This window comes from Salvelinus namaycush, chromosome 15 (assembly GCF_016432855.1).
Source record: "Salvelinus namaycush isolate Seneca chromosome 15, SaNama_1.0, whole genome shotgun sequence".
Lineage (NCBI taxonomy): Eukaryota > Metazoa > Chordata > Actinopteri > Salmoniformes > Salmonidae > Salvelinus > Salvelinus namaycush.
In genome coordinates, this window is record NC_052321.1 from 32,968,176 (window position 1) to 32,990,648 (window position 22,473).

The window sequence follows — 22,473 nt, forward strand, 5'->3', positions numbered from 1 at the left end:
TCCCAAAAAAGCCAGATAGCGAGGACCGCTTTTACCTGCACATGTTTCCGGTTACGTAAACCAACTTGCCCGCTGACGTCCTACAAACATGTACACCGCGCCATTGCCCTCCACCACAAACAAATCGATCTTGTGTATTTAACTCGTATCGCATTCTATCCCCAGCACACTACTACATAGCTAGTAACTCCTTAGTTCAAATACGAGTCACGGCCAGAACCATCCAACGAGTGTGTAGAAATGGCACGTGTTTTCACAAACAGTCCATTTCCATCCTTAGGAGTGACAAGGAAGCTTCCAGCCAGTGTCGAAAATAGGCGGTCCATTGTTAAATATGTCTAACCAGTGAAAGGCTTGGATTTAGATAAGTAAAGCCAATCATATTTCCATAGTGGGGTGTTCTGGAGGATAAAAAAGCCAAGTATATGAGGACCAATGGCAACTTTTCCCTCAAAGAGCCGATTTCATCTCTACCAACCAGCAATAGAGATTAGTTATGTCCTATAGCATTTGAAGCATGTGTTGACCAATCACATTTCTGCGATTTGACCACCACTGTCATGGCAGCCAATCTGATTTAGAGAAACACAGCTTCGGATCAAGCTTATTCTTCGTGTATTGCTTTGCAACTCAAGCAAGTGGTGAGCAGTCGGGTCGTTGCAGTAAGTATAAAAAAATATTAGCCAATATTCCTCTAAAATGAATTACAAACAGTTCAAGCTATTTAGATCAAGGTGACACCCGTTTTGTTAAATGCGGACGACACTTAGCTCAATGTCTCTTTATTTTGTCTTGCAAGATTAGACCGTAAGGAATTGAATGGCAGTGACCAGTCGGCTTGTTTTTGCAGTGAAGAAATGTATGCGCCTTTTGTGAAACTGTATAATAAATAAATAATTGTTGTCCTGATACTTTTTGTTTTATCGTCGTGAACTACCTGCTTCTCGTTTATCCGAAAGAGAACCACCGTTTGAAATGTTATGCCGGAACTAGCTAGCTGACAAACTCAATGACTAGCAAGGCTGTTTAAATCGCCATATCGATAAACTGTTCTTAGCTAGCTAACCTTAGTATGGTGAAGTTAGCTAGCTAGGTAGCTAAATTTAGCTCACGAGTGGAGAGAAATATTCTGTCTTTCCTTATTTTCACAAAGACTGACGATATTTTTATATTTTCTGTTTTACTGAAACAACCTTGTTTAAGATGACTGTGTGGCACACATTTTAGAGACAGAGATGTTCTTTGTAACGTTATTTCAAGCAGTTTGGAATGAACCCCCAGCCTGACATGGTGCAGCACGGCGAGCTATGATGGCGACGTGACACACACAGTCAGATTGCGAGGCAAGCGGGAAGAAACACGCATTATTCTTCTTGTCTATGTGTAACGTCCTCTTTTTAAAAAGCTTTCGACTAATTATTTGAGGTCTATTTTAACAATCAGCATACAGTGAAAACTAGCTAGCTACACATTTTTGTACATCTGGAGGGAGGGGGCGGCTGCATCGAGCTTGAAAAGAATGCGTTAAGTAGCTAGCTAGTTTGTTAGCTAGTATATTTATTAATTTGTCCCAGTTTATAGCTATTCTGACACGTCTTTAATAATCTGCCATTACTATATTGTTTTACAGCAATCAAAACCAATCGAGCTGGACTCCCTCAAATAGTCTCTACGATGAAGGTAAGTCACTTGACTAACCTCAGTTGAAAACAGGAGTGAAGCCGACGCCTCTTTCACTTAGCTTGCAAAGAGACAGGGTCAACTGTATATGGTTGGCAACAACATGTCAACTTGAATGTGTCAGAATGTCAGGCTAATAATGTTTCACAATTAATTTAAATGTTGTCACGTTTTAATCTAGACATCACCATCACCTCTTCCTGAACAATATATTTAGATGAAAAATGCAACTTCACGTTTATGTGGCATATGATGGGTGTTACAAGTTCATGCTTCATGGACATTTCATTTAATAGTGGCCAAACTGTTTTGTTCCGAAGTAAGTACAATGATGCATGTTATGGCGCGTCTGTTTTTCTCACAGGCAGCAAACGAGCCTGCCTACCTGACCGTGGGGACGGAGGTCAGTGCCAAATACAGAGGTGCCTTCTGTGAGGCAAAAATCAAGACTGTTAAACGGATGGTGAAGGTTAAGGTAAGAGCACCACACAACAATGGCTCCAACCCAAATGGCAGCCTATTACCTTTTTTATAGTGCACTACTTCTGACCAGAACCCATAAGGTTATGGTCAAAAGTAGTGCATTATATAGGTAGTGTGTCATTTGGGACAATGACACTGTAATCAAACAAGGTAGTAAGTGGAATGGTCCATTATGTCAGCAAATGTTGATGTCCACATATTATAACAATATGTTTATATAGACAAGCTGATTGTCCAGTTTCGGGTGACAGTTTTGCTGCAAAAGAACCCCCCCCCCCCCCTTCTCTCGTATCTAGATATTAGTGTCTGCCAGTGGCATCTTTCAAGTAGAGACTTGTTCTATGAACAGTTTTCCTCAGTTTGTTTTATAAAGCATTAGGCAGTCTGTAACAGCCTACATAGTACCAGGTACACACTCCAAAAAAAGTTAATTTAGTCATGACATAATCATAACACAACAATAAACACAGGCGATGTTTTGATATTCTGCTGTTAAGCAGCAGGTAGTTTGTATTCAATTACTAACCTAATCTGTTGGCTTTAACATATGGTAATACACATGAATGTACATTAAATAGGGACTGATAATGCTTGGACATTGGATTAGCCAAGTCTTGTTTTGTATGTTTTTGAGCTATGGATAGGACTAGGAATTTAAGTTTTTTGTATTCAAAACCCATTGTGAAAATGTGGAGTTAGTGAACTGGTGAACCTGCTTCTAGTTGATGATGGTTATTGTTTAAAGACCAGATGATCCCCCACCAATCACCAGGTAGCAACATTGTGACCTGACCTTCTGTATTCTCCATTATTCTCCTTTGCTTTGCCACTTCCATTATAATTGTCACAAGGTCAGAGTTCCCTTGACTGATTGTTTCATGGGACATGGTATGTAGCCCCATTGAACTCTCTCCACATTAAACGTAGGCCGTCATTTGAAATAAGAATTTGTTCTTAACTGACTTGTCTAGTTAAATAAATAACTGATGTGAACAATGAGGAAACTGAGTTTGCAAGTGAAGGCACCATTCCCTGGTTATACTATAAGCACAAACCTACTACCGTATCATTGTCTTCCAGCACTGCCACGTGTAGCCCCTGAATACAGGAGTTAATCTAAAGTCCCTTGGGGACAGGTCAGGAAGGGAAGAGTTTTGTCTGTTACACAACTGAATTATTTCACCTTGACTGAACTTCTTATCTCATTCATTCTAATTCTTTGTCTCTCTCCCTAGGTGATGGTCAAAGGAGACACCACCTCGCAAGTTGTTCAAGATGATCAAGTGAAAGGACCGTTAAGGGTAAGTTGGAACTAACTGGCACCGCCAAACTCGTCACAGGAAGATAAAGAAAATATTAGTTAGTGTCCTTTTGGTTCTCAGAATAAATAATCTGTTAATCACATAATTCTAAGATCTGATCTGTCGGATACAACAATGGTGCTGTGCTTGTGACAGGAGTATATAGAACAGAGACAGTTGGTACATATTGGGTATTGTTGACGTAAAGCTTATGTATATTGCCTAATGGTCATGTGACTAATGCTCTGGCAAAGCACACTGATCACCTGTAACAACTGTAAGCATCAATGGTTGAAAATGGCCTCAGTTTTTCTTTCCTGATGTTTTCGAAGCCCTGTGTGGTTCCCTTTTCATTGTTTGAACATATGTGATAGGCTTTCACTCTGCTCAGGCACATTGTTCTTTATTTAGGGGAAGTCTCTTAACTTTTGCAGTTTTGAGTTCTTGTTGAAATGGGAGTAAAAGAGCAGAATGTATGAGGTGTCTCAGTCTCATCCCTTTGTTTCCTTTTGCAGGTGGGCTCCACAGTGGAGGTGAAGAGTGCAGAGGGGATCTGCAGTGAGGCAACCATCAACAAACTCACAGACGCCAGTTGGTACACAGTGGGCAAGTACAGCAACAACACCCAAACTAATATACAATACCTGCTCTTCAGTTAATGGGTAGCTGTCTGTTGGTTGCATTTCCCCCTTTTTCTCAACTTGCCTAATGGTTAATAACTATTTGTCTTTATAAAGTCCTTAGGAAGTCTCATATTTTGGTGTGACTTTTTTTCATGTGTTCCAGTGTTTGACGATGGGGATGAGAAGACACTCCGCAGGACGTCACTGTGTCTGAAGGGAGAAAGACATTTTGCTGAGAGCGAGGTAAAGGGACTAGTATTCTGACCTGACTCTTTTCTTAGCCATTTGATTTGCTGGCCTTTCCGTTATGTTACACGTTAACACATTGATTAAGCCCCCTCCTTTCACCTATCCCTCACATCTAGACGTTGGACCAACTGCCCCTAACCAACCCAGAGCACTTTGGCACCCCCGTCATCGGGAAGAAGGGAAACCGCGGAGGGAGGAGGTCATCTCAGGCTCAGTAAGTTGACCGTTCTTTTACTTTTGGCTATAGGGAACCACACCGTTCTTTTACTTTTGGCTATAGGGAACCACACCGTTCTTTTACTTTTGGCTATAGGGAACCACACCGTTCTTTTACTTTTGGCTATAGGGAACCACACCGTTCTTTTACTTTTGGCTATAGGGAACCACACCGTTCTTTTACTTTTGGCTATAGGGAACCACACCGTTCTTTGCTTTAGATACAGTCTTATGACTTAACAAGCATTACCTCTTACATTTACCAGTATCATTTTAATCTATAGCAAACATGCTTCTTGAAATGCTCTGCCTGCATACATTCAGACATGGTCATTTATATACAACAACATAGCAAGATATATAGGCCCATATAGGCCTTTGTGATTGATACAGCGTTGAGCTACTATAAAGCTCTGTAGAAGCTTTTGACTGAGACTAAAGGTTTTGACGGAGACGGACTATAGCTTCTGACCTGTAACAATTCTGTTCTGATGGGGAGTCCTGTTGTTCAACTCCTCAGTGCGGACGATGACAAGGAGTCGTCTTCCAGTGAAGGTGACAATGAGGACAGGAGGAGGCTAAACGATGACCTGATGGGTAAAGTGGCCAGTGTTCAGACTGGGACAGAGCGGACATCCTGGTACCTGGCCCTGGTGAGTCACAACCTGCACAGCCCCAGTTACACACAGTGTTTTTTTCTCTGCGCTCTTTCACTTTCTGTCCTGCTCTCTTTCACTTTCTCTCTTGCTCTCAATATGTATGGTATAATTAAATGTCCCTAGATCTTAGCAGCCATTGACAAGTTAGAGTTGTGCAGATCAGGGAAGTTTCAATCTTTCACATTCAGCTACACTTGTCCTACCTGCTAATTGAGAAGTGTCATGGAGATGTTAGTTCTGTTCATACAACCACCTGAAAAATAACTCCTTGTGAAACTGAAAGCAAATGGTCAAAAACCCCCCTAGACCTTTGGCCCTTGTTGTATGATTGTTCCTAACTGTTCTTTATTTGTTCTGTCTAGGTGATATCACCCAGCTGCAATGATGACTTGACAGTCAAGAAAGACCAATGTTTAGTCAGATCATTTGCAGACTCCAAATTGTAAGCGTTGTGCATCCTGCTTTTACATCATACAGTTTTAAAGAATTCCCAGTTCATTTACAAACATGTCTTGGTATATGTTTGCCCTGCCATGCAATGTAAATACACATGTATAATGTAAATTGCTGTTGCAGTCTTCTTAGAATTGGTACTTAAAAATAAAAATAAATCTGAATGCACATTTAGATGTTTGTTGTTTTTCAGTCACACTGTGGCAAGAAAGGAGATCCATGAAGTGAACATGGACAGCATCTCTAACCCTGAGTTCTCACCGAGGAAAGGTAAGGATGGCTCAACTAGGGAGCTCAACACTTACAATTCCAGTAAGTTCAAAAAATGAATGGTATGTTTATTTCAACTGAATTGAGATGAAATTGACCTGTAGGCCTAACTCTTTACTTAGGGGGCTTTCACCAAATTGGTTCGGAGCGGTTTTTCCGAACTCTGGCGCATTTCCCACCCTTAGTTCGGTTCGTTTGGACTGGTGTGAACACTATGCGCACTAAACAACTCACCGTGGTTCGCTCAAAAAGGGTGGTCTCAGTCCGATTCCATTCTTACCGTGGTGCGGTTCGCTGCAGGTGAGAACGCAGTCCGAACCAAACAGGAAAATACCCAAGGAGTATTATTGGTTGTTTGACTGCGTGCATTTGATAAAATGCACGTAGTACCATTACTTTATCTCTGAAACATTCTGTGAGTAGCAGCGCATTTTGTGATCGCATCCAGGCTATACCGGGGATATAGGCTATTCACATCCCAGTTAGAGCGGCTATTGTGGCTGTTCCCTTCCGAATTTTGTTGAAAGACCAAAGCGAAAGTAATATGAAGTTTGCGACAAGTTATGCTTCTTGGTAATCATAGACGGATTGAACTTGATACTTTTTCCCCAAGAAACAAATGACTTGCATGAACTCGGGGTTTTGTTTGGACATTTAGCAATGTGAAACCAACTGGACCAGATTTGGGTGGGGGGACGTCGACAACAACAATGTAACATAATCTAAGTCTAAGTCTGATATGAACTATGTGTGAAAGTACCCTTTTTCTGGCTACTCTCAGGGTTGGATGAGGCAGTGCATTTCCTCAAGACCAAGGTAGTTCCTGACAGTTGGAAGATGGACATGAGTGAGATTTTAGAATCCTCCAGCAGTGACGAGGAGGACACAGAAGGAAAGGAGAGTGACGACGATGATGATGATGATGAGGAGGAGGAGGAGAAGGAGGAGGAGGGAAAGGAAGATGCCAATGATGAGGTAAGAAGAACACTGTTTTAGTCTGGCGTGTTATTTTAAGACTACAAGTAAGTCACTTTCCTTTTAGATGCTGATTAGGCCATAGCCTTTTTATATTCATAAATGAAGTCCTATCAGTTTTGACAAGGCAGTAGCTTATCCAGTGTTTTGACTGTTTACTGACCTGTGTTATACTCTACTAACAATGACCACTACAACCTGCTTGAATAGCTACTCATTTATGGAGAGAGAAAGGAAGTTATCACTCTCTTTGCTGCATATTAATTTTGTCGTGATAAGCTTTATCTGAGGGCCGGCTCTCAGTAATGTAAACCCAGCTGTCTATTGTAGTGACCTCACCTGCTCTGAGAATGAAGTTGACTTGGCACCATGCATTCATTGCATTCCCTTTCTGACATCTTGTGGCTACTGAGCCACCTTGATTGAGCCAGACTCCCAATAGACCCTGATTGCGTCCCAAATGACACCCTATTCCCTCTTAGTGTACTATTTTTGACCAGGGCCCATAGGGAATAGGGTGCCATTTGGGACTTAGTCCCAGTGTGTGGGAAAGCCCCTTCCTCGAACAACAATGGTTCTTTCTGCTCCCAGAGTTTGGGACAAATGGCCATTCGTGTGGTTTCAGACACTGTTCCCATAGCAACTGGCAGCTACTTCCTATCGTTTTAGAGAGGGGCTGTGGGGATTGGCTGAGGGCCAGTGGAGGCTCCTGACTCGAGTTCTTTCTACCTCTGCTGCTTGTCATAAAGGCTTTGCTTCTCATGAGTGAAATTGGTTCACTTCACTGTGTATTTGCTTGTGTCTGGGGCACTTGGCAGTCAAGGTATAATTCACACATTACATATCACAGCCTACATAGATTACAATGGCATGGACATTGTTGATTTTTCTTTCTAGTTCCTCCATTTTAGACTTCAGTGTACAGTGACAGTATCTGTTTAGTAATATTTGTACAGTGCATTCAGACCTCTTGACTTTTTCCACATTTTGTATGGATTATAATTTTTCCCTCATCAATCTACACACAATACCCCATAATGACAAGGTAAAAACGTTTTTTTTAGAAATTAAAAAAACGAAAATATCACATTTACATAAGTATTCAGACCCTTTACTCAGTACTTTGTTGAAGCACCTGTGTCAGCGATTACAGCCTCGAGTCTTCTTGGGTATGACGCTACAAGCTTGGCACATCTGTATTTGGGGAGTTCCTCCCATTCTTCTCTGCAGATCGTCTCAAGCTCTGTAAGGTTGATGGGGAGTGTCGCTGCACAGCTATTTTCAGGTCTCTCCAGAGATGTTCGGTCGGGTTCAAGTCCGGGCTCTGGCTGGGCCACTCAAGGACATTCAGAGACTTGTCCTGAAACCACTCCTGCATTGTCTTGGCTGTGTGCGCAGGGTCGTTGTCCTGTTGGAAGGTGAACCTTTGGCCCAGTCTGATGTCCTGAGCACTCTGGAGCAGGTTTTCATCAAGGATCTCTTTGTACTTTGCTCCGTTCATCTTTGCCTCGATCCTGACTAGTCTCCCAGTCCCTGCCACTGAAAACCATCCCCACAGCATGATGCTGACACCACCATGCTTCACCGTAGGGATGGTGCCAGGTTACCTCCAGATGTGACGCTTGGCATTCAGACCAGAGAATCTTGTTTCTCATGGTCAGATTCCTTGGGTACCTTTTGGCAAACTCCAAATGGGCTGTCATGTGCCTTATACTGAGGAGTGGATTCCGTCTGGCGACTCCAACATAAAGGCCTGATTGGTGGAGTGCTGCAGAGATGGTTGTCCTTCTGGAAGGATCTCCACAGACAAACTCTGGAGCTCTGTCAGTGACCATCGGGTTCTTGGTCACATACCGACCACGGCTCTTCTCCCACAATTGCTCAGTTTGGCGGGGCGGCCAGCTCTAGGAAGAGTCTTGGTGGTTCCAAACTTCTTCCATTTACGAATGATGGAGGCCACTGTGTTTTCGGGAACCTTCAATGCTGCAGAAATATTTTGGTACCCATCCCTAGATCTGAGCCTCGACACAATCCTGTCTCGGTGCTCTACGGACAATTCCTTCGACCTCATGGCTTGGTTTTTGCAAAAATTTCGAAAAACCTGTTTTCCCTTTGTAATTAAGGGGTATTGTGTGTAGATTTCTTAGGACTTTTGAATATTTTTTTTTTCATTTAAGATTAAGTCTGTAACGTAACAAAATGTGGAGAGAGTCCAGGGGTCTGAATACTTTCTGAAGGCATATCTATGGCCCTGGATGCTGTGAATAGGTAACACACCGTACAATATGATTCTCTGAGAATGGTTTCGCAAACTCATCGGAAGTTATGATGACATGTTTCTCTTGGCTATCGGATTACCCATTTAAGTGAGTGAGTGTTAAATATATTTAACCATTAAATCTGTCCTTGAATTTAACCTACACTAAGTTGTTTTGCCCAAGTAACAGAATGTGCAACGACTTAAGAGGCAAAGCATGAGCTCAAAATAATCTCAGCACCTGACTGACTACTGGCCTTGGCATACATTAAATCTTCCTCTGCTCTAGTAGCATTGCTACCGCTACGGGAATGTATTAGTTATGTCAAGACTGATGGCTTGCATGTCACCTTGTGTACTCTGCTGGACTAGTCAGTAGAGACGATGGTTTTTGTCTTTATGATTTATTTTTTTTAAGTAACCTTTTTACCAGGTTAGTTGCATTGATATTTTGACTCAAGTGTGTTTGTCGAGACCGTGTCAAATTAGCAGCACACTCAATGAAGGATAATTGTCAGTTCATGTCTAATTTGCATATATAACCAAGGTGTATGTTTCCTGCAGCCTGAGGATGAGGCGGACCCAGAGGAGAGGGATCACTTCCTGCAGCAGCTGTATAAGTTCATGGAGGATCGAGGTGAGCCTTCAGCCCTGTCCCATTTATCTTCTAGCCTGTCTACGTCCCAAATGGCATCCTATTCCCTATATAGTGCCCTACTTTTGACCAGGGACTATATAGGGAATAGGGTACCATTTTGGGATGCAGCCCTGAATTGTGCATTACCTCACTCACTAACCCACAAGAGTTTGAAACCATTGGATTGATGTAAGAAATATGGTGGAATACTCCACACCAATCCAGTGCTTTTACATCCTTGAGAGAGTGAATAAGTGCACACGTCAGGGAGAAGAATGGGAAATAATTGGCGATCTTTCATATGACTTTTACTGCACGCACACACTACCTGGCCTGGCTCTGAATTCCCCATCCATCTTTCATTTGATTTCACTGTAGGTCTTTGTAACACAATACATTCTAATCACTCATTCAATGACAACCCATGAAATAAAAAGGATCCTCCTGTGATTTTTCAATGCCCTAAAATGGGCTACTTTTCCTCTGTGTAACGTCACTCTGCTCTTCTCATCCTTTCCTCTTCAGGGACGCCAATTAACAAGCCTCCTGTGCTCGGCTACAAGGATCTGAACCTCTTCAAGCTCTTCAGGCTAGTCTACCACCAGGGGGGCTGTGACAAAGTGAGTGTATCATCTCTACAGCTTGCTCTCCCTCCCTCTTCGGAGTCCTCTTCACTGCAGCGGCAGGCAGACTGTCTGGTCTCGTCTAATGTGAACAACCTGTTCTCTCCAGCTTTGCCTTGACTCTCCTGCACCTCTGTAAGCAAAATTGCAGCGTGTAGCTTTTTAGTGGACTATCAAGGGGTGTCTGTCTGGCTGGTGTTTTGCACATCGGCTGCTATGAGGGCAAAGAAAACAGGCCTGCAAAAACGACTTAACAATTTGGACTCGCTCGATCAAGTGATGTTGGTAGCGTTTTGTCTCAGTACCTCTGTTTCTTTTGTTGAATATATTCTTGATGTAGCGTAGCCTACATGAATGGTTATTGTGATGGTGTTTTTTTGCAGATTGAAAGTGGATCTGTGTGGAAACAAATCTACATAGACCTTGGCATTCCCGTCCTAAACTCTGCTGCCTCCTACAATGTGAAGACTGCCTATAGAAAGTAGGTGTTTGATCACTTCATTCAGACTTACTAACGCTCTTTACCATATGGTTCTTTCTTTTGAAGCTGTTGAGTCATTTTCTGTTCTTCAAACTGTATTTTAGGCCAGATTACTGTAAAGCACTTGTGAAATATGTTGCTGTAAAAAAGGCTTTATAAATAGATTTCATTGATTTGTGTTTTTATGCACCAAGATTGTTTCTAAGTGTTGTGAGTGATGTCTACTGTGCTTGAGGGAGTGCTAATACATTGTGTGTGTGTGTGTAGGTACCTGTATGGCTTCGAGGAGTACTGTCGCTCAGCCTGCATCGTCTTCAGGACCATCCACCACAGCGAGGATCTGCCAGCTTCCCAGTCCCAGACAGAAGAGAAGGCTGCCCAGATCCCTGAGGTGAAGGAGTGCCAGGGCCCAACACCATCCGTCAAAACTGAGTCTGCTGCGGCCATGGAGGACAAGCCTGCCCAGGAGGAGGCAGAGTCGGGGAGCGAGAGCGACAAAGATGTCTCCTCTCCTAGGGTTAGTAAGAGTTGTATTTAGTTTTTTTGTCGTAATTTGTACATGACACTGAAGACAATTCAATTTTGGACTCTGTTAGATTGAAATCCTGTTCAGTTTCATGGTCAGTCAGCGTGACCAGGGTAGGTTCTCTTTCATTGAGATGGCTTTCTACTGTTCCTTCCCTCGGATCTTCTTTCAATGCGTTTTGAGAAGGAGCCGGGGGAGGATGCGAGGAAATACATTTGAGACGGAGCTGTAGGTAGTTTTGCTGCAGGCAGCCTAGGGTTCCTCCTCCACAGACGCTAATCACTTTACTTTCTTCTTTATCTCAGGGGAGGAGACGGTGCACTGTGACCCCGGTCAAAGCTGAGGTGAAGGAGCCCTCAAAGCTGGAGAAGATCAAAGAGAAGGAGGAGCAGAGTGGTGTGGGGAAGACCAGCGGAGAGGAGACTGGAGGTCCGAGAGACGACAGCAGGTCAGATGGAGGGGACACCCCGGGGAACAGACGTAGCCGACGCCTGGAGGAGTCCGATAAAGAGTCTGAGGACGAAGAGGAGGAGGAGTTGGAGGATGAGGAAGACAGCGAGAGGAGAGTCGGAGAAAGGTACAGTTGAATGTTAATGAACTATCAGTGTAAAATAAATGGTGATCGAATTCATGGAATGTTCAAGATGATGTAATAATTGAATGTCACCTCAGGGCATCAAGTCTATTAGCTGCCAAATGTTAATCTTCTCAAGTTCCTCTATTTTGTACTTGTCAGGATGTGTGGCCATTGAACTGACTAGAATGCCATGAATTGTGTAACACACAAACAGGAGGAATGTGATTACAATCGAAGTGTGGTTTCGCATACTTGCTGAAGTCTTGTGATGTCATGTTTCAGGGTTGGTTTCCTATTGGATGGCATTGCTGCAGATATTTTTGTTGTTGCTGTAACGTGCAGAGCTAATGGTCATATTTACTAGGAAGCAAACTGACCGAAAGGTGGAGGGATTATCTGAATTTGTCCAATAAGAAACTCACATTTTCGTTGTAAAACGGTTTGCTACGGTGTGAACTAATGAATACGACCCATTTCTATCATGTGAAATTGGAGTAGTGCTTGAAGTACTGACTGAAGAGCTTCGTCGCTGAGTTTGAGGGCCTTGTTCGGATGGCTCTACAGTGAGCCCAAAGGTATTTTTTAGGACTCTTTTGTTAGATCACGGAAAGGGGGTCTGTAGAAATCCCTTAAAGTGGCAATGTAACTTTTTGGGGGACCTGACCAATTTCACATAGATCTATAACTCACATTTCTATCATTCTACTTGAAAGCAAGTCTAAGAAGCGGTAGACCTGTTCTGTGTGCTATTTCTATGCTTCATCAATCAAATTTATTTATAATGCCCTTACATCAGCCAATGTCACAAAGTGCTGTACAGAAACCCAGCCTAAAACCCCAAACAGCAAGCAATGCAGATGTAGAAGCACGGTGGCTAGGAAAAACTCCCTAGAAAGGCCAGAACCTAGGAGGAAACCTAGAGAGGAACCAGGCTCTGAGGGGGGCCAGTCCTCTTCTGACTGTGCTGGGTGGAGATTATAACAGAACATGGCCAAGATGTTCAAACGTTCTTAGATGACCAGCAGGGTCAGATAATAATAATCACAGTGGTTATAGAGGGTGCAACTGGTCAGCACCTCAGGAGTAAATGTCAGTTGGCTTTTCATAGCCGATCATTCAGAGTTAGGTAGGCAGGTACGGTAGAGAGAGAGTCAAAAACAGCAGGTCCGGGACAAGGTAGCACGTCCAGTGAACAGGTCAGGGTTCCATAGCCACCGGTAGAACAGTTGAAACTGGAGCAGCAGCATGACTAGGGACAGCAAGGAGTCATCAGGCCAGGTAGTCTTGAGGCATGGTCCTAGGGCTCAGGGAGAGAGAGAGGGAGCATACTTAAATTGACACAGGACACCGGATAAGACAGGAGAAATACTCCAGATATAACAGACTGACCCTAGCCCCCCGAGACACAAACTATTGCAGCATAAATACTGGAGGCTGAGACAGGAGGGGTCAGGAGACACTGTGGCCCTGTCCGACAATACCCCCGGACAGGGCAAAACACACCCACTTTGCCAACCTACTACCCTGAGACAAGGCCGAGTTAAGCCCATGACGATCTCCCCCAGGCACGAACCCGAGGGGGGTGCCAACTTAAGTCTTTTTGTTTTTGCATCTTCAGTTTTGTACACCAGCATCACAGCTGAATAAATATTTTCTGTTATGCAAAAATATATTTCACAGCGGTTTAGATGGTACAATGATTCGCTACACCAGTGGTTTCCAAAACATTTTATAGTCCAAATGTTGTTTTTTGCCATCATTGTAAGCCTGCCACACACACACTATACAATACATTATTTAAACATAAGAATGAGTGAGTTTTTTTGTCACAAACCTGCTCGTGGGAAGTGACAAAGAGCTCTTATAGGACCAGGGCACAAATAATAATAATCAATAATTTTGCTCTTTATTTAACCATCTTGCATATTAAACCTTATTTGTTCATCAAATTGTGAATAACTCACCACAGGTTAATGAGAATGGTGTGCTTGAAAGTATGCACATAACTCTGCAATGTTTGGTTGTATTGGAGAGTCTCTTAAATAATTTCCCACACAGTCTATGCCTGTATTTAGTTTTCATGCTAGTGAGGGCCGAGAATCCACACTCACATAGGTACGTGGTTGCAAAGGGCATCAGTGTCTTAACAGTGCGATTTGCCAAGGCAGGATACTCTGAGCGCAGCCCAATCCGGAAATCTGTCAGTAGCTTCGGATTAAATTAAATTTTCACAGAACCGCTTGTTGCAATTTTGATGAGGCTCTCTTGTTCAGATATCGGTAAGTGGGCTGGAGGCAGGGCATGAAAGGGATAACGAATCCAGTTTGTGTCATCCGTTTTGGGAAAGTACCTGCGTAATTGCGCACCCAACTCACTCAGGTGCATCGCTATTTCACATTTGACATTGTCTGTAAACTAGATTTCATTTGCACACAAAAAATCATACAATGATGGAAAGATCTGTGTGTTGTCCTTGTTAATGCAGACCGAGAGGAGCTCGAACTTCTTAAAGCATAGCCTCAATTTTGTCCCGCACATTGAATATAGTTGGAGAGTCCCTGTAATCCTAGATTCAGATCATTCAGGGCGAGGGGAAAAAACATCACTCAGATACGCCAGTCTTGTGAGAAACTCGTCATCGTGCAAGTGGTCAGACAAGTGAAAATTATGGTCGGTAAAGAACTTTAAGCTTGTCTCTCAATTAAAAACAAAACAAAACATGTCAATACTTTGCCCCTTGATAACCAGCGCACTTCTGTATGTTGTAAAAGCTTTACATGGTCGCTGCCCATATCATTGCATAGTGCAGAAAATACACGAGAGTTCAGGGGCCTTGCTTTAACAAAGTTAACCATTTTCACTGTAGTGTCCAAAACATCTTTCAAGCTGTCAGGCATTCCCTTGGCAGCAAGAGCCTCTCGGTGGATGCTGCAGTGTACCCAAGTAGCGTCGGGAGCAACTGCTTGCACGTGCGTTACCACTCCCCTGTCATGGCTTTTGCGCCATATGTACAGATACCAACATGAGCAGCAGCTACGTTTAGCTACATACGGAACGTTAGCGGAATTCCCATGAGAGAGTAAAGGTTAATGTGATTGGATGTTAATTATTTCACTAGGCTACCTTTATTTGATATTGTGTTTAGCTGAACACTAGATGGTTTAATTTTATTTTTGGCAGTGAAACGAGGCTACTCGGGCGAGGGGGGGAGAAAACAAAACTCACCCAAATGTATAGCCCCATTGGAAAATATAAATGGACTGTTTGAAAATGTGAAGGGGAAAACATTTTATAAAAAACAAAAAAACAAACGTGAATCACATTTTTATTTTGCATACGTACCCCAGTTTGGGAATACCTGCTCTACACTATACTAGCTTATTTTGTCACAAACTGAAATTAGGTGAACTAAGAGTTTTAGCAACCAGGAAATAGCGGAGCAATATCTGCATACGCCAAGCTACTTAGTTGCACTATCAGGGTAAAGCAATGTGTTCTACTCCTTTTCATCAGAACCCTGGGATTTTGCATCTTTGTGGACAGAGGTCAGCTCAGCTGCTCCATTTTATGTTGAACAAAGTTTGAAGCAGGTTTGCATTCATTAATGCACGTTGTAGAAAACTATAGCAGAACGTTATGCAGCTGAAAACCTTTTGCAACAAAGTTACAAAAGTTCAGTTTAATCCCTCCCAGTTTGGTTCCTAGTGAATACACCACAGTATTGGCAGTGTTTAATAACCTGCTTTTGGATGTTAGCTAGCTTTATTTTTGTGAATGTGCACCGTAAGATTTGAAGGCTCTCGGGGACAGCCTTTAACCGTGTGTGTGTGTGTGGACAGGGGTGAGGACGAAGACTCTGAAGACTCAGTAACAGGGACTAAGGTGAAGGTAAAGTACGGTCGAGGGAAGACCCAAAAGATCTACGAGGCAAACATCAAGAAGGCAGAGAACGATGATGGAGGAGATGTCCTCTACCTGGTTCACTACTACGGCTGGAACGTCAGGTAACCCACAGACACATGCTTCCATTCTCACCCACCTGAAAGAGATGATAGGGATTTTATGATTCGCTGTCTTGATCACGGCAGTATTTTCAGTATTACTTTTCCACCTTTATCTGTTTTTGAAGTGACTTTGACTTTCAATGTAATATTTTGCTACTTAGTGCAAGTATGTTTATTGTATGTGTATAATCTGAGAGATGAATGAGTGGGTCTAGCTATAGGGTTAATGGCTTAATTTCCCCTCTAGGTATGATGAGTGGGTCAAAGCAGACCGGATAATCTGGCCTGTCGACAAGGGCGGAACAAAAAAGAAACAGAAAAAGAAAGTGAAGAATAAAGAGGAATGCGAGAAGGAGGACGACAAGCAGGGGAAGCTGTGTGGCTTGAAGCGAGGTCGCCCTCTTCTTAGAACCACCCCCGCCAGCGCCAACCGCAGCGTCTCCAAGACCCCCAGCAGTGAGGGGCGCTCCAGCAGCAAGAGCAAATCTGATGTATCAGCCCTGCCCAACGGAGAGGGTAAGAGACCCGACACCTGTACTTAGGTACCAGCATGTAACATGACACCATGGGTGATTCTTGAACCCTGGCTTCCTTTTCTCCCATCTCCTCCTCATCGATCATCAGTATTATGGAGAGGGTAAGACCGTGGGGCTCGTTCAGCAGGCTGTAATCTTATACAATGTTCAGACCGAAATGTATTATTATATAGAACTGAGATCGTTGTCTGTCATGTAGAATAGTGAATCGTGACAGCTCTTGATTTGATTTGTCTGTCTGTGTAAACAGGTACCCCTCGCCGACGCACAAGAAGAACCTCTGGGATGTATGACTCGGACAGGGATTCTACCTCCAATGGTAGGTCAACATACCTCTAGATGCAGTATAGTCACTAGTTTAATTAGGATAACTATGATAGTCCACATCTAAGAATGATTAGAGGGTGTTTCTGGCCATGGAAGGCTGGTTTTACCAGACACCGATTAAACTTAGTCCTGGACTATGAAGCCCTTTCAGTGGAGATTGATTTTGAGTCCAGGACTAGAATTAATCTGTATGGGGAAACTGCCCCTTGGTGTTTGGGAAGTAATTGTTATTTTAAGGATTGAAGCCTGGACTTTTGGATGCAAGCTAACCCTTGATGTCCCCCCTCTCTACTTCTGGTAGAAGAATCGGGGAACTCGTCAGAGGACAGTGAGTCAGAGGATTCTCCTGAGAAGAAGCCTGCGTGGGCGGAGAGGACAGACCCCGCCACGGCCCGTAAGCAGGAGGAGGAGGAGGACCGGAGGGTGGAGAGAGGAAGAGCAGAGGCAGCGGCCGCCGCTGCAGCCCAGGTCGCAGCCCAGGACCAGCCCCCCAGCAGCCCTCAGGAGAAGGAGCAGCAGGAGGACACGCTCCCTGAGAGGAGGGAGCCGGAGAAAGCTGAGGAGCAGCCCCAGGTGCCCCCCATGACCCCTGAACCCGACAGAACCAAGGAGGAGGACCCCCCTACCCCGAAATCCCCCAGGTCTAAAGCAGCACGTAGATGTAACGTTCGCGAGCCAGAGAGGAACACCAACAATGACACTGGCTCTGAAACGCCCACCAAAACCACCATCATCATCACCACCACCACTCCCAACTACACTGAGACCGAGTCATCTCCCTGCCCGCGCCCCCTGAACAGGCAGGATGAGCCCATGGTGGTCCTTCATTGTCTCCCTGCTGAGCACATTCCTAGCATCCCCGACCTTCCCACCATGGACTCGGACACAGACTCGGCCACGGAGGAGGAGATCTGCAGGGAGGAGCGAGGTGTGGTCAAGCGTAAAGCCACTGAGCAGAGGACGCCGGAGAAGAAGGTGCGTCTGGACAGGAGGGAAGAGACGACCAAGATGGACTCGCCCGCCAGGCGGCCCGCTGACTCGCCCGCCAGGCGGCCCGCTGACTCGCCCGCCAGGCGGCCCGCTGATTCGCCCGCCAGGCGGCCCGCTGACTCGCCAGAGTGGAGGCTGGAGGCAGGGGGACAGAGAGGCGAGGAGCGCCTGACGCCAGCAAAGGGTAAAACAGAGCCCGAGGCTAAAACAGAGATGCCTGCCCTCACTCCGGAGGTGCAGTGTCAAGGTCTAGGAGAGGGAGGCGTAGCAGGAGGTCGACCCAGGTTGGAGCAGCTAGCCTCTGGGGTCGAGGAGGAGGTGATGCCCCAGATCGGCCCTGAGGCGCTGGTCTGTCACGAGGTGGATCTGGACGACCTGGATGAGAAGGACAAGACCTTAGCAGAAGACCTCCTAATGATGATGAGTCAAGGGAAGGTCCATGCTCCCCCTCCGTCCAATGCCTCCTCCCACCAGACCCACAACAACCCTCCTCTGTCCTCGGGGGGCGCTGCTCCTCCACTCTGCTCCCCCACCTCTGCCCCCAGCCCTGATGAGTCCCACAGCACCAAGAGTGAGAGCGACGTCCCCATCGAGGTGGACAGTGTAGCCGGGGAGTCTCAGGAGGGGCTTGGTGATAACGAGTCGGCCAACTCAAACTGCTTTGAAGCTAGCACCAGCTCCAGCAACTCCAGCATGTCACTACAGGAGAGGGACACCAAGGACAGAGGTGGGTCATACAAAGACAAATACAATGGCATAGAATAGGCTATCTTAGGGACGTGACAAAGGGCACATTTTTCTTAACATTGAAATTGCCATATTTTTTTTTTTGTTAAAACGATTTAAATCATAATTTCAGAATGAAGAATATTGTCCTATTTCGTATGGTCACAATGAAGTTCTATCTACCGCAGTCATAGGCTGAATCTCAAACCCAACACTTGACTCCTAAGCCCTCTTATCGAGTGGCCACTTACTGTTGTTTGATAGCGACCACTCGAGTCTGCAATGAGCATTGAGACGATGCGCACTCAACGTCCAAACTGCCGCTTACCAATATCCAAAAAATCTATTTGCGAGAATTGTGTCCTTCGACCTGTCTTGTGCATGACTCACTCGCTGTGAAACTGGGGCAGACAGACGCATATACTGATAGACAGTGAGAAAGTTATAAAAAACAAAATGACATCTCCTATTCCTGCCCAAAATGTGCAATTTATATCGGTCGCCAGTGATTTCATCAGCTGATTTAGGTTATAACCTGACTTCTGCTTGTTAGCTTCACTGACACAGGGATGGAATTTTAGCTGGATAACTATGGCTGTTGGGCACTATACTGACAAACGGCGTGTATTTATGATAGTTTGACAGCTTGCTGATGAAGTTGTAGACATACTCCCAGCAGTCAGTCCATACTTCAGCATGCTTCCAAAGCACAGCCAGGCAGCAGTAGACTCGGTACTGTACTGACTTGGGGCAGAGCAGGCTGTTCGCTGCTGTCACAACTCGCTTGCCTTTCTCTGCCATTTTTCCAACATGGTGAAGATGACTTGCGGTGTGCTTTATATCTGTGGCAAATAATTTGATGAATGCGTATCTCCTAACGTTACAGCATTGTTGTGTTTAGGTATTTGTAAAAAACAAAACAAAAAACAACCTTGATTATGATAGACCTGTTAATGGGCATTTTGTGAGAAATGCAGTGATTTGGCCCTCTGAAATAAAAATTCTCAATATTCTCCCTTTCACGATCAGGTCAGAAAAGGTTGATGGACTGCCATATGAGTTCTTCTGCAAAGAAGCAGAAGCGAAACCAGAAACGGCCAAGCACAACATCCAAAATTGATAAGAACGGAGCAGGTACGTTTCATTGTTCAATTCCATTAATGGCAGGCTGTCAACTCGCCCCCCAAAAAACATGTAAATGTTTGAATCCTTCTTGGCAGTAATGTGATTTGTGGCTTCAAATAAAGTATTTAAAATGTGTGTGACCACAGGGCACAGCAGTGACAGTGAGGACCTGGCTGTCATGGACACCTCTAGTAAGATGACTCCAGTGCAACACTCCAGGTCTAAAGGAAGCCAGAAGCTGCTCTCTCCCAACAGTAAGGAGCTAGAGAAATACAAGCACAAAGACAAGCAGTCCTCCTTCCCCTCCCCTCGCACGTACAAGTGGACCTTCCAGCTCAGTAAGTAGAACTAACCACTTATCCCTTATCTCAGGTGTTAAGGATGAGGAATAACAACAGGGGCCGGTTTCCCAGACAGACTAAGCCTAGTGCTGGACTAAAAAAACTATTATGACTAGGCTTAATCTGTGTCTGGGAAACTGGCCCTAGGAGTTTGGATTTTAGCCTTAATTTTGTGAATATTCTTAAATGCAATATTGTATTCAGTGTTCTAAATGAATTGGTTTTGAAAGCATGCATAGCGTTATAGCTGAATGGTCAAAGTGTGTTTGTTTTTATTTGTTCTGACCTTTTACAATAAGAACTTTTGTGCGTCTCTGAGCAGATGAACTGGACAGCATGACAAGTGCTGAGAGGATATCCTTCTTACAAGACAAACTACAGGATATAAGGAAGTATTACATGTCACTCAAGTCTGAAGTGGCCTCCATAGACAGGAGGCGAAAGAGGTTAAAGAAGAAGGAAAGAGAAGGTAATATGGCTTTTCCTCCGTTCCTCCTGTCAACTCTGATTTCGCTGAAGACTCAATGTTCTTCTAGTCCTCAGTCATGTTCCAGAGCAAACTGCTTGAATAGCTTTGTATTGTAATGCTTTACTTGGAATATTTCCTTAGTGTGTTTTTGGCACACATACAGCTGTCGACCCTTGTCCTCCCTCTCCTAGTACTGTCTGTTGCTTTCATTGTAATGTTTTGCTTTGTTTCCATGGTCTCTTTGCTCACCACAATAATTTGTAGAGTATGAAAGACTGATACAGCTGTCTAACCTGGTCTCTCCTCCTTCCCAGTGTCCCACACCACAGCGTCAACGTCGTCCGGCTCGTCGGACACTGGGATGAGCCCCTCTGCCTCGCCCACTCAGAACACTGTGGCTGTCGAGTGTAGGTGATGACACGCCTCCTCCCCCATGGCGATCACCTTACCCATCTCTGCCTGCCAGCCCAGCATCCCGCTGCCTCCCTGGAGACACAGGGTACATCTGAAATGGCACCCTATTCCCTATATAGAGAATATATTTTGACCAGAGACCCTGGTCAAAAGTAGTCTACTATATATGGCATAGGGGTGGCACTCGCGTACTGACACATAGGAGCAAGCGGCCTAAAGCACTCGACTGCCCCCCTCGGTCTCCTTTCACCCCTTATCCTTTCTACCGTATCCCGTCCACCACTTTCCTGCCTCGTAGTCATTTTAGTCCACCTATAGCAGTCGTCAGGAAATGGATTCCATGTGAGTTGAATGTAAAGGAAACTACAAACCCGAGAGACCCCGTCAGACTCCATCCTTGAACAGTCCATGGCACTTTTCTCCTCCCGCTCTGTCAGAACCACAGAAACATATAACCTCCTCTGGTTCCCCAAACGGGACCAATCTGGATGCAGTAATGAATCAATAATGTCCCAGACAGAACCAGACAAATGCAATGTATGTAACCTACAATGTAAAGGGTTCCTACCTATGTTAATAATGGTCACTTAACCAGCTGGACATGGTTTGCAAGAAGGTAAATTATGTTCGCTTGCACCATCAGAACTGCCAAAGTACTAGTGTTACAGCAGAGTGCCCTATTTTGGAAAAGTGTGAAATTCAATTGTGAAAGGGAATGTAGTTTACTGAAAACTGCAGCTGTTGTCTTCCACTATTGGAGTGTCAGCACAGATGAATTATGCAAACTATTTTTTAGTTCTTTTTAAGAAAAGTAATTTAAAAAATAAGAAAAAGGTTTACAGTGGAACAAGAGAATGATTTCAGTGGACTAATTTCCTTTGCGAGTGTATTTTGCCGTTTTATATGTAATTGCAGAGTTTTTATTTTAGTATGGAAAATTTCAAAACTATATATATCACAGCAGTGAAGTTATTTAATGAAAGATTTCTCGAACTGAAAGTGTAAAATAAAGTCATAGTTTGCTTTGTTAAATATATTTATTCTGTTAGTGGAGACTTTTGTATTTTTTACAATATAGATACATGAACCTTCCACAGTTTGGACAATGGGAAAGTATATCGAAATAATGTAATGTGCTCATCTAAAAGCAGGCTTTGACTGTGTTTCAATTGGGGAGCTACTATGCAGTATATACACTGTGTACAAAACATTAGGAACACCTTCCTAATGTTGAGTTGCACCCCCTTTTGCCCAGGAAACTGAGCGTGAAAAACCCAGCAGCGTTGCAGTTCTTGACACACACTACCATACCCCGTTCAAAGGCACTTAACTCTTTCTGTCTTGCCCATTCACCCTCTGAATGGCACACATACACAATCCATGTCTCTATTTTTAAGGCTTAAAAATCCTTATTTAAAAAACTGTCTCCTTCCCTTGAAGTGATCTCAATAAGGGATCATAGCGTTCATCTGGACTCACCTGGAAAGAGCAGGTGTTCCTAATGTTTTGTACACTCAGTGTATGTTTCCCC

At 44.2% G+C, this 22,473-nt stretch overlaps 1 protein-coding gene across 2 annotated transcripts; it reads left to right on the top strand.

Moving 5' to 3' along the window:
- The first annotated feature begins 610 nt into the window (after positions 1–610).
- On the top strand, positions 611–21,978 carry arid4a (AT rich interactive domain 4A (RBP1-like)). Of its 2 annotated transcripts, XM_039009792.1 has the most exons (24): positions 611–662; positions 1,631–1,680; positions 2,045–2,155; positions 3,399–3,464; positions 3,980–4,070; positions 4,251–4,330; positions 4,453–4,550; positions 5,073–5,205; positions 5,574–5,653; positions 5,858–5,934; positions 6,716–6,909; positions 9,731–9,803; positions 10,329–10,423; positions 10,810–10,907; positions 11,175–11,424; positions 11,739–12,010; positions 15,850–16,014; positions 16,262–16,530; positions 16,801–16,869; positions 17,179–18,594; positions 19,623–19,727; positions 19,865–20,056; positions 20,382–20,528; positions 20,843–21,978. In XM_039009792.1, the coding sequence occupies exons 2-24, from the start codon at positions 1,675–1,677 to the stop codon at positions 20,941–20,943; spliced, it is 4,188 nt and encodes a 1,395-aa protein (XP_038865720.1). In that variant the 5' UTR covers positions 611–662; positions 1,631–1,674; the 3' UTR covers positions 20,944–21,978. The 2 variants fall into 2 exon arrangements, with proteins under 2 accessions (XP_038865720.1, XP_038865721.1); XM_039009793.1 differs by lacking the exons at positions 611–662; positions 1,631–1,680; positions 2,045–2,155; ... (5 more) ...; positions 5,574–5,653; positions 5,858–5,934 and adding an exon at positions 6,129–6,234.
- Positions 21,979–22,473: the final 495 nt, after the last annotated feature.

What these genes read in the sequence shown, in the direction of transcription:
- arid4a (XM_039009792.1), top strand. An exon ending in AGGAGGTCATCTCAGGCTCA is followed by an intron (nt 4,551 to 5,072) that starts GTAAGTTGACCG and finishes TCAACTCCTCAG; the next exon opens with TGCGGACGATGACAAGGAGT. An exon ending in AGGAAGATGCCAATGATGAG is followed by an intron (nt 6,910 to 9,730) that starts GTAAGAAGAACA and finishes TGTTTCCTGCAG; the next exon opens with CCTGAGGATGAGGCGGACCC.